Raw genomic sequence first — 12,502 nt, 5'->3', positions numbered from 1 at the left:
CTCTAGTGTTCTTTTAGTGGGTTACTTCAACAACCTTTCAACTTCCTTGTAGGTGGAATTAATAATATGTCTCTCATCTTTATGTCCTGCCATTCCATAGGATGAACAAGCTTGTCATACCTCCATCTCACTTTGGACAAAGTGTTGAAGTCTTTGGCCATCAAAGTCACCCTGTGAGCATGGGCTGCTACCAGCATTGCATCTTCAAAATATTTTTCCAAGTAATCCTCTGCCATTTCCTGTAAGGAAAGAATGGTAGTCCTATTCCACCTGAACCCAAGGTGCCAACTATCACATATTTCTCTCACCAGTCTTTGAAAAGGTGCCTTGGGGATTGCAAAGCCTATAGCTTTATGTTGCTTCCTGATCTCCCTTAGCACACCTCCACCATGATTCAATCTCTTAGCCTTTTGCTTGAGCAAGCTCATTGGCTTACCCTTCCTGCCATGTGCAGCTCTTCCCTTTGGAGGCACACTAAATTTCTTGGTACCTGCCCCAGCTGCTGTTGCTGCAAGCCCTGGCCCTTTGCCAGCTTTCCTTGCAGTTGACTTGGTTCTTGCCATCACTCTGACAAACTGCAGACAAAGCAATGGAAAGAGATTACAGCCATGGAGAACATGTTTTGACACAAAAAGGCAATCACAGGGGTGGATGAAGCAACATTGAAAAATTTGCAATAAAATGTGATATGAGGAGTTTGAAATTCCTAACAGGTCCAAATCGCGTTTTCCTGCAAATTCCTGAAGTGACATGCCTACAGTGATTTCTCTGTCTTTACAACTAAATACAGTATGAATGGAGTTTATGCAAGAAGAGTACAGCCATGGATAACTATGGAAGTCACAAAACTAGAATGACAGGGGTGGATGAAGCAACATTTCAATATTTGCAACAAAACACGATTTCGGCTGTTTGAAATTCCTAAGGCCTTCTCCTCGCGTTTTCCTGCAAATTCATGAGGCAGCATGCTGGAATATGCCTTCAGTCATTTGAAGGTGTTTGCATGTCCATGCAGGATGGATTGAGTCTATGGAAGGCAAGAAGTGTGCACAGATTGAAGGAAGAACCCATAAGTACAGTTTTACCCTCACATGCAATTATCACACTTGAAGATCTGCATTCCTACAGTGATTTCTCTGTCTTGACAACTAAATAAAATATGGACTAAGTCTATGAATTTCCATGCAGGATGGATTGTTTCTATGGTAGGCAAGAAGATTGTAGAGACTAAGGGAAGAACCCATTATTACTGACCTAAAACCTATCTGTGGGTGTGCTATGCTGCTGATGAGTACCCTGTGCTGGGGATGAACCTATGCTGCTGGTTAGGATGCTAATGTTGTAGAGTATGGAGGTAGGGAGGCAAGAGAGTAGAGCCTGGAGGGCAAGAGGGCTGAGACAGGATACCACAAATAAGTGCAAAATACAAATAAGGCAGCTACTAAATCCCACACGTGTGGAATGTAGTCGTTTTTCACACGTGTGGATGGGACCCAGATCTCTTGAAGTTTGAAACTTGGCACATGTGAAAGGTACACTTTATGCCTTGGAACTTGTGCCATTCATGATTTCATAATCAATTCCACAACCACTCTTCCCTCCCCTGCCTCCCAATCTTTCATCCCTGCCAGGACCCTCGCATCTTCCATTTCCTTCTCTCTCTGATCCTTTCCTACCCAGCACACTCCATCCAGACTGCAACCTGCCTGAAGAACCTGCCTGAAGAGTACTATCACTGCCAGATCTCCAGGTTACCTAGAGTGCAGAGTTCAAGCTAGAGAAAGAGCAGGAGATTCACCAGTGCAACTCCAATAGCATGGAAAAGGAAAAAAAAGGTTAGAATTCTAGATTGTTTTCAATGTTTTTTGACATATATTTCTTCCATCCATTGGATTTTTTATGTCCAAATGTCTTCACTCAACTCCACCCTTCTTGCTACATATTCAATTGATATTGTCCAAGAATGTGGTAAATCACCCAGGAATTTGAACCTAGAAATTTGCAACAAAATGCGAGGAGAGTGGTTTATACATCTCTACGTAGCCCATATCGCATTTTGCTGCAAATTCCTGTTGTTGACACATTCCTCATGAAAAGCTTCACTCAGCTCCAGCCCTTCTCTTGCATATCAAATCATACTGTCCAGGAATCAATGAGATGAACCTAGTGTTTGATTTGACATGCATATCAACAGAACTGGAGAATTTGCAACAAAATGCGAGGAGAGTGCTTTATATTTTCCAAATGGTCCCCCATCGCGTTTTGCTGCAAATTCCTGTGTCTGATTTGGTTCTCACTTCTACCTCATTGTTTTGCTATCTTTGGCCCTGTGGAATTCTTCCTTGATGATGAGAAATGTTTTTGCTTTGGAACAGTTGACTCCCAGGCCCCACATTTCAAGAGGAAGTTGGACTTTTCTACTGCTATTATTAGACCACAGCAATCACCAGGTGAGTCATGAGAGCTCATGAAGGAATTATCTGGTGATATCCTATGCATTCACTGATTGCATATGTCAGCATATAGAATTCAAAGTATATAAATTTTTGAATAGGCAAAAGGAAGAGATTGGAGCAGAATGCTAATTCTTCCATCACAAAACAAAAGGAACCAGAAGAGGACAAGTCTCCAGATTTGCTCCTATTTGAGTTTCTTCACAAATGCAAGGCTCAGAGTAACTTCCACATATACCACAGTATTTTCAACATGGAGTTCACAATGAGCTCTGTACTGGAGCATCACAAAGATTTTCTTTCAGACCATTGGGATACCTTCAAAGAACTGACAGAGGCAGGAAGAATTGTGGAAGGAGAAAAGGTTTTTGTGCATATAAATCATATTGTCTCCATTGATAGGCTGAGGTACCATGTGAACAGAAGATTTGACAGCCTGCCTGATCAATATAAATTCAACTGTAACTTGCACACCAGAAAGTGCAGAGTGCTTGAGGAAACCATGGCATTCCTTATGTACATTGTCTTCAGTCAGGAGTCTTTGGATGAACAAGGGCAGGAGACTGAAGAAGAAGACACATCTGAAGCAGAGGAAAAAGAGGATGTTTCTTTGGTAACTGAAATGGCAGAGCAAGAAGAAGATATCAACCTTCAGGATGAGGGGCTGCAAGTGGCTGCTCTTGACCTTGTTCAACTGAGGACAAAAACTCTTAGGGGAGCAGAGCCAGTTGAAGATTTTGATGTTCAGAGCAGCAACTATGCAGTGCCCATGCTTCCAGGTGTCTTGATTGGTGGAAAAGATTATGTTTTCCTCCATGATATAGAGTGTATGTTCAATTTGAGGGAGGACTATGCCATTTCCCTTATTGCCCAGGCTTCAAGGCTTGACAAGGAGGTTGGCATAGAGAATGACCATTCACTACTGGCTTTGGAAACAATTTTTGATCCTGCAGAGCCCTTACTTTTTGTTTCAAAGAGGCTGAAAAGTTCCAAGAGCCAGATGAAGCTGCCTTCCAGCTCACACAGGAAGCTATGAATCTCTCAGCACTATACACAGAAAAGCTTAAAGAAGAGGCTGGACAAGAGGGGAGAGGAATAAATCTTTGGAAAGATGAACTGCTTGTTGCTGATGAAAATGAGAAGGTACTTCAAATCAAATACTTTGTCTTCTGCTTAACTTTGTTTTGTAGGTTGTGTATTGTCTCACTCCAATCTTTTGATATGTGGCAGCTACAAATTGAGGATGACACATTCCTCCAGAGATCAAGTGGAAGCAGGCCAGTTGGGTTTCGTAAAATGTCAGGCCTAGCTCATTATATTCATGATCTAGGCAGTGCTAAGATCTTGATTTACCATAGGCAGTTGAGCAACAATGGAGAAGCCATTGTTTACTTCTTAAAATGTTTGTCCAGGGTTTTAGGTGGACATGATCTTTCATGGCAAAAGGAAAAGATCATTTTGATAGAGAGGTTGTCTGCCATAGATATATTTGGAGATTATGTGAATAAGCAGGCCTCTAGGGCCGCTTACTTTTTGTCTTACACTTCTTATGCATTAGGATGTGGTGTTAAGGAGCCCAAATGTCTAGAGGGCTATGGAAAACACAAGCTCATAAAGTTTCAAGAGCCACCCATGATTGCATCAGGCCACACAATCCAAGAAGAAGAACAGGTGGAGACAGCTAAAGAAAAGGATACCCCTCCCAGACAAGCAACAGAGGCAAGCATTGATAAATAGACAGTCGACATCAAGCCAATAAAGAAGAAAAAGACTCCAATCAAGATCAAAAAGAGAGTTCCGATCGGCAGGCCCTGGGAGAAATAGGATTTAGTCATCAAATATAGCACAAACATTATATTGAAGTTGAACTGATTTGTACAAAGTCTTTGATGTCTGGTATGATCTTGTATAAATGAACAATAAGTTGAAGATGAAATGATTTGTACATTTAGATAGAGTGGTGTCGTTAAATATTAAACAAACAATATATTGAAATTGTGAACAAATTGTATTATGTTTAGATCATATGTTTCACAAAAGAAATACTGTTGATGCATAACACCAAGAGTCACTTGTTCCACGAAAAAAAATTCTATTGATTGAGTTTGAAAACATGTGGACATAACACCAATAAGTTACAAATGAGTCCTATTCATGTTTACTTGTCCATTTATGGTTTCTAAATATCTTCGATTCCCTCCATTGTCTATGTCTCTCTGTTGCCATTGATTGTCTTTGTCTTTGCTTTTGGGCTAGAAGAAAAGCAAGCTTGATTTTGGAGCTAGCAACTTTTCTTTTAGCATGCAGCCTCTGTAGTATGCCTTTGTAAAACCATTGGAAGACTTCCTTCAGACTATTTGCCTTTTGACTCCCTCCATAGTGTTGTGTGTGTCTGAAAAATGCATTACGTGCCATGTAGTGAGACTTCTCCATGCCTTGGGTAGACTAAATTGCTGGGCATCCATACTTTTTGACAAAATAGGGAAGGTGGTTGTAGATGATATGCTGTAAGACATAAGAATGCATAGTAAGTAATAAAAAAAAGAGGATCACACTTAAGTAAAAGAAGAAGACAGAACCTTACCATGTAGTGAGTTATATTGCAGGCTGTCCACGCGTCTTTCATTGGCTTCCCAAAATGTTTAATTGCCTCCTCAAAGTTCTTGTCCATGTTACTTTGTCACAGAACATGAAAAGTTGATCAAGAGACCTCCACACCTCTGCCTTCCTATTTCGTGCTTCCCCATCTGCCTCATGATCTTTCACAGCATTATGGACTTGCTTCCACAATCCATAATTAATCTTTGAAACTGTTCTACCTTACCTTACTTGCTTACTGTGTTTGGGTCGAGACAAGAATCTTCTTGCCTTAACACCACCAATAGAGGGCTTGATTGGTACCTCCTTGCCATTGGTAGACTTTTTAAAATCCTTTGTGATTTGAACATCTCCTCCATGCAGACATATATCGGATAACACTTTTTCCAATGCTTGAAGAGCATCCTTTCTATTTTTTTCGGGACGGAGTTTCCAAGCAAATCCAATATATAAAAATACCAATTTCTCAATAATTCGACATAGACCATGCAATGTGCAGATGTGAACATTACATAGTGGAATGTCCAGAATGGCCTTGAAGTCAGGGTCAACTTTATCTCTATTAGGTGCTCTCTTCCACCATTTTGAATCCATTACTTGAGCTGATTCTTTGCAGTAAAGACAAGGAGACTTTGAGTTGCCTCCTTTACTAACGTTATACATGCACTTAAGTGTTTTAAGATCCCCGGCCATGTGCCACTCTACTTGAAAATCACCTTTTCTTGCAACATGGAGATTCTCGCCTTGCACTTGTCTTTTGATTATTCTTGGTATTTTCGTGTGGTGAAACACCCAATCTAGTGTTTCATGGTCTTCTGTCTTCACCTACCAGATTATAGAAAACAAAAGTCTTACTATAACAGATTTGAAAACAATGACCAAAATCAAGTACAAAACAAAAAATGATCATACCTGGAATGAGCCTAACCACCATATGTGTTTCTCTGACTGCACACTAAAATACTTCGAACTCGCTTCAGTCAATGATGTATCAATTGCTCCATTCATCAATGTAATAGTAACTCTTTCCATTTTCTTTTCCTTTACAACCTCACACTCATCCAGTTTGATAACAAATTTCAAAATGCCTTTGCACTCCTCAAATGTTATTCCATAAAACTCGACCATTCTTCTTTGAAGTTGTTGTACAGTCAATGATGTATCAATTGCTCCATTCATCAATGTAATAGTAACTCTTTTCATTTTCTTTTCCTTTACAACCTCACACTCATCCAGTTTGATAACAAATTTCAAAATGCCTTTGCACTCCTCAAATGTTATTCCATAAAACTCGACCATTCTTCTTTGAAGTTGTTGTAGATCTACAAATATATTGTTCCAAGGATCATACACAGTGGTTCCTTTACCACCATGAAATATTTCTTCAATATGGATATATTGCCCAATAAATTCATCTATACTTTCATTCAAATGACCTCTTATCCTCCACACGGTTGCTGGATTTGGCAGTAAAACTCGTTTAATCCTTTGATCTTTTAAAGTTGAGGATATCGCATGGAAAATCAAACTATATCCCTTCCTGCTAACTCCACTAACATCAAGAGCCTCTTGGATTGTAGTGCCATCAACTTGATTATTGGATACAAAGTCCTCTACAACATTGCATTTGACTGTTTTGTATTTTTTTTCCTCAATCAAACCTTTTGCTACACCACAAGAAAGCAATCCTTTCATTTGTTTAACAGGAAGAAGGTTTGGATCCATATTTTCTTTTGCAGGCTCCAATAATTTCCTATAGTAACAACACAATATGCATACATCATTCAGCACCTCCATTCTTGTTTTGCGGTAAGGGATGAAATAGATATAGTCATTTGAGAGCCTTTTTGAGTATACAAAATGATAAATTTCAATCTAACCTTGCTTCCTGAATTCGTCGCTTGCATCCACCAGTCCCAGCCTTCAAATTTGCAATGTTTTTAATCTTCCTGCTACGTAGTCTGTCTCCAAGCACGGTTCTCTTCTTTCTTGCTCTTGTCAACTCTTTTTTACTCTTTGAATGCTCCTCAATTTCATTCTGCAACTGCTGCTCCAATTTTGCACGAATGGCTATCTCCTACATCTTGGCCCCCTTTTCTTATAGGTACATCATTTTATACATTTCCGCAAATGCAGACTGCGCTGAAATATAACCAAGAAGTCCATTTTGTCCATCGCCGGCAAACCTCAATAATGTGGTGGGATTGACAAATGGAGGTGTAGAGTTTTTTACTTGACATTTTGGATATAATGCTTCCATCGCACCATAAGTCAATATGTTGAAGCCTTTCTCTTCTCATATTTTCCCGCTGTTGAGCATTCAGCACCGTATCCTTTCGTCTTTTTTGTGCTGGAGCATATTGTTCTTCTAAGTCGATGTGAAGATGGTGTAATCGCTTCTTTTGAGATAGTGACTCACTAGTATCGGCCAGTTTTTGTGCTTCTGAGGTTGCGAAGTTTGTTTGTCAATCTCATAGTCGTTTTGTAACATGAATCGTGGAAGTGTGGCGGTATCCATGTGAATATTTTGAAAACTTGCAATCACCAATTCAGTGATGGATTCTTTATGAAAGCTTGCACACGTCGGCAAAAGAGATGCGGAATCTTTGGTAAACAAAAAAAAATCTAAGGAGATATTTAATGCAAAATCGTGTTAGTCAAACAAAAGATTATCTTATTCCTTTCTGAATTGACAGTTTTGTAGTCCTTACTGACAATTCTGAGCCATGTTTCCGTATTTTACTATTTTTGAGGTCTTTTAAGAGAAATAAATCAAAAAATAGTGAATTTCTTACAAGGTCCCAAAATGAGTTCCCTTTTTCACTAATGATATTCATGATGGGCCACAAGTTAAGGGGGGGTGTGCCTTTTCTTTTAATCCTTTGGCCACCGTAGTAGAGCCACTTCCTTTCGTGCTCGCCAAGCTATGCATATCCTTGGCCAATGTTGTGTTTCTACTTGGGGTAGGTACTTGGCCTTGAGACTTGGTGACTGTGTGAACTACTCTATGAGAACTTCTACTTGGCCTTGAGACTTGGTGAGTGCATGAACTTTTATTTACATGTGAGAGAGAGAGAGAGAGAGAGAGAGAGAGAGAGAGATGCTAGAAAAATCAATTTTTACAACTAGCCATCCTTTGAGACCCAACATAGAGGGTCTCTAACCAATCATAAACAAGGTCATGCTACACATGTCTATTAAAACACCTAGAAGTAGACCCAACATAGAGAGGGTCTAACCAATCATAAACAAGGTCATGCTACACATATCTATTAAAACACCTAGAAGTAGACTGTCCTTTGAGACCATCCTTTGAGACCCAACATAGAGGGTCTCTAACCAATCATAAACAAGGTCATGCTACACATGTCTATTAAAACACCTAGAAGTAGACCCAACATAGAGAGGGTCTCTAACCAATCATAAACAAGGTCATGCTACACATATCTATTAAAACACCTAGAAGTAGACTGTCCTTTGGAATAGAGATATAGTTCCATGCCCGTTGTGAAGGACTAAAAGGTTGCACTTGTTTTAAATTTGGAGTGTAGCCATCCTTTAATTCTTCAAAGTTAAAGGGTACAACTTTGAGACCCAACATAGAGGGTCTCTAACCCGTCATAGACAAGGTCATGCTACTCGTGGCTACTATCCTTTGGAACATAGATATAGTTCCATGCCCGTTGAGAAAGGATTTGAAAGGACAAAAAGGTGTTGTTAATGCTATCTAATTTATAGATGTCCATTGTTACTCACTAAATTTTACAAAGGAATAAACACTCTTTTCAAGGCCATTAAGGAAGATACTCAATATATGAGTGAAGCAGCTATCGTGCAAGATATTTTTTATGCTTTTTAGTGTACACAGTTTTGATTTTAGTATTTTGATATTTTTGATGGTTTTTAGCATACACAGTTTTTAGTATCTTGCTCAAAATAGCGCTTAGGTTTTCAAGATTTTCTTTACGTTGTTAAGATTTTCTTGGACTTGCCTGCCCACGGCAGAGGCCATGAAGTTCAGTCAGAAACTCATCCTGAAGAGCGTGGAAACCTGTGTGGGCTCTATCTGAAAAAGCTCAGGCTGAAGAGGCCATTTGGCTGACTAATTAAAGAGGAAATGCCAAGAACACCCAGATTATTCAGTCTCAAGTATCTGAAAGTTAAATTGACCAACAGACTACCTTGCCAAACAAGAAATATATTTTTCTTTGTTGAATAGTAAAAATGTAGTATATGCCGTATCGTACAAGATATCTTTGATGCTTTTTAGTATACACAGTTTTGATTAGGATACAACACTGTACCAAATTCTTTACAAGTGACAAACTGTGATTTTCCAACCCAAAAATTAAAACACAGAAAAGATGTCCTGTAATAGTAGTTGCAATTAGGCGTTGCAACCAGGCCCAATGTACTCCACATACAACTCAAAAACACAATACTCCCAACATAGCTAGTTGCAATTACATATTGCAACTAGGCCTCCTCATATTCCTCTTCATATTCGGCTTCAGCGGTTGCATCCTGGTACTGCTGATACTCCGATACCAAGTCGTTCATGTTGCTTTCTGCCTCCGTGAACTCCATCTCATCCATACCTTCCCCAGTATACCAATGAAGAAAGGCTTTACGCCTGAACATAGCAGTAAACTGGTCACTCACCCTGCGAAACATTTCCTGGATGGACGTCGAGTTGCCAATAAATGTAGAGGCTATCTTGAGGCCTGTCGGTGGAATATCACAGACACTCGATTTGACATTGTGTGGAATCCACTCTACGAAATACGAAGAGTTCTTGTTCTGCACATTTATCATCTGTTCGTCCACTTCTTTGGTACTCATTTTTCCTCGAAACATCGCAGATGCAGTTAAATATCTCCCGTGCCTGGGATCGGCAGCACACATCATATTCTTGGCATCCCACATTTGCTGAGTGAGCTCGGGAACCGTGAGAGCTCTGTACATCTGAGAGCCTCTTGAAGTCAAAGGAGCAAATCCAACCATGAAAAAATGCAGTCGGGGGAAGGGGATCAGGTTCACGGCCAGCTTACGAAGATCTGAATTAAGCTGGCCAGGAAAACGAAGGCAGCAAGTAACACCACTCATTGTTGCGGAGATCAAGTGGTTCAAGTCACCAACTGCGAAGAGTATTCAGGGGACTTATAGAGCAGAAAACTACATCATTCTGTATTCAACAACTGATTAAAGAAAAGAAGTCAGCACAGGAAGAGATGACGTACAAGTAGGAGTAACCAGTTTCAAAGTCCTGAAGCAGATATCGTAAAGAGCCTCGTTGTCTAGAACCATACATTCGTCAGCATTTTCAACCAACTGATGTACAGACAGAGTCGCGTTGTAAGGCTCCACGACAGTATCAGACACCTTAGGAGAAGGAAAGACGGAGAACGTCATCATCATTCGGTCGGGGTACTCCTCCCTGATCTTGGAAATCAGGAGAGTACCCATACCAGAACCCGTTCCACCTCCAAGGGAGTGACAAACCTGAAACCCTGCAATACAAACGTTGTGGCAGCGAACATCAGAGACGGTTTGCGCTAAAATGTAAACTGACACAATTCAGTGTTTCACTGCTGTATAAGCAACATTACCTTGAAGGCAATCGCAATTCTCGGCCTCCTTCCTGACGACATCAAGAACCGAGTCGATAAGTTCGGCACCTTCTGTGTAGTGCCCCTTGGCCCAGTTGTTGCCAGCCCCGGTCTGACCGAAAACGTAATTATCAGGTCGGAAAATCTGGCCGTATGGACCTGTTCGGACACTGTCCATCGTGCCTGGCTCTAGATCCACCAGCACTGCTCGAGGTACATATCTCGAGCCGCTTGCTTCGTTAAAATACACATTAACCCGCTCGAGCTGCGTGTCTGCGCTGTTTCCTTGGTAAGATCCAGTTGGATCAAGTCCATGCTCATCACAGACAACTTCCCAAAATTTTGAGCCTATCTGATTGCCGCATTGCCCAGCCTGCACATGGACTATTTCACGCATCTTGTATGTTCTTGAGTTCAGAGGGCTGCACAGTAAGACAAGATTAGCAAATGGTTTATTCAGGCCAACATTAGCTTCAAGAAAAAGCTGATGAAAAAGATGCACTATGAAGCGGTGGAGCAACAGGCAGAAAAGCGTCGTAGGAATACAGGAGCGTATAGAAACGAAGAGGTGATATAGCAACTGAAAACGGGAAAAGGGCCTTACGGAAACAGAGAAAGCAGAGCACGAAGCCAAAGGAGACGAAATGCTATGCAAAAAATGACGAACCTGAATTCGCTTTTAAAGACAGTGGACATAAACAGACGAAAAAGAACCTGAATATCACTCAGGAGCGTCTGTAACTTGCGATAGGGATGCAGGATCTAGAAAACTAGGTAGGAAATCCCTGTAGCAACTAAGGAAACCGAGATACGGCAGAGAGTTAAGATCGAACTGCGCAAGATCTACAAAACGAGGCGAGATCTATGTTTTGGAAAATAGCAAATGCTACGACGACAATGGCAGCACGTTAACAGAAAATCCAGGAAGGAAAAGCTTAAGCGACAAGAAAGAGGAGCAGGTGCAGCTTGCCTAAAGAGCGCTTAAGCAAGGAGAGCCTTCTGATGTGCAAGATCTTGCAAAAAGGAACCGTTATGGAACGTTTCTGCGGCGAATGAGAGGCAAGGAGTGCAATGAAACGCGTCTAAGGGAATTAAAACAAGAAAAATGCTGAGGAAGTACTTGCCAAAACCGAGACGAAAGGGATGAAGGAAGCGTTGTTGAAGGGATCCGGGGCAGAGAGAGCGGAAAAGGGAAGAAAAACTCGAAATGGAAGAAGATGGAAGTGCCAAGATGGAGAAGGAGAGCTCCGTGGAGATCTGGGGGTGTGGAAACTCGGAGCGAAGCAACCAAAAACGATTGAAGATGGAGAAGAAGAAGGGGGAGAGAAGCTTACAGAAATGCAGAAGGGAGTGCGGAGCTGATTGAATTGATTTCGTGTGTTGTTCCTTCGTTGTTGCTCTCAACAAGAAGAAGACGAAGAAGATGGAGATGAAGAAGAAGACGAAGGAGAGGTTGAGAGAGACGTAACAAATTAGGGCGGGCCTTCTTTAAGGTTCTCCCTCGCATCTAACGGTCACATTTGCTTTGCTCATCCAACGGCTCTTCTTCCTTCCCTTTTTTCAAACCTTTTCCCCCCCTTTTTCCCCCTCTCAACGGTCACCTTCCTCATTCGGAAAATAGAGCTTCCCATCCAAGCTCGAGAAGACATAATCAACAACATTTAAGAGACATTTAATCTCCACAATCAAAACCAGTGCACATGCCGCTCTTTTAATCGATTCTTCATCTCTCGCGGTCGATTTGGAGCGCCCTCGATGCTCGGATCGGCACATCCCTTCTCAAGGGCGCACACCTGAGCATCGTTGCACCATTGCTCCTCCAACCAATTCGCTTTTTCCATC

The 12,502-nt window shown here is 41.1% G+C and overlaps 1 protein-coding gene across 1 annotated transcript; it reads right to left on the bottom strand.

Annotated features, from left to right (window-relative positions):
- Window positions 1–9,504: 9,504 nt before the first annotated feature.
- LOC147893857 (tubulin beta-7 chain-like) lies at window positions 9,505–12,117 on the bottom strand. The gene is made up of 4 exons (XM_087386461.1): window positions 11,995–12,117; window positions 10,661–11,082; window positions 10,292–10,561; window positions 9,505–10,189 (listed from the first exon to the last, which is right to left on the bottom strand). The coding sequence occupies exons 2-4, from the start codon at window positions 11,055–11,057 to the stop codon at window positions 9,528–9,530; spliced, it is 1,329 nt and encodes a 442-aa protein (XP_087242587.1). The 5' UTR covers window positions 11,058–11,082; window positions 11,995–12,117; the 3' UTR covers window positions 9,505–9,527.
- Window positions 12,118–12,502: the final 385 nt, after the last annotated feature.

This window comes from Dipteris shenzhenensis, chromosome 15, assembly GCF_047967505.1.
Source record: "Dipteris shenzhenensis isolate YYH24624 ecotype China chromosome 15, Dip_SZ_1.0, whole genome shotgun sequence".
NCBI classification, from domain to species: domain Eukaryota; kingdom Viridiplantae; phylum Streptophyta; class Polypodiopsida; order Gleicheniales; family Dipteridaceae; genus Dipteris; species Dipteris shenzhenensis.
The sequence above is the reverse complement of the archived record's forward strand: the minus strand, read 5'-3'. Positions and strand labels throughout refer to the sequence as shown.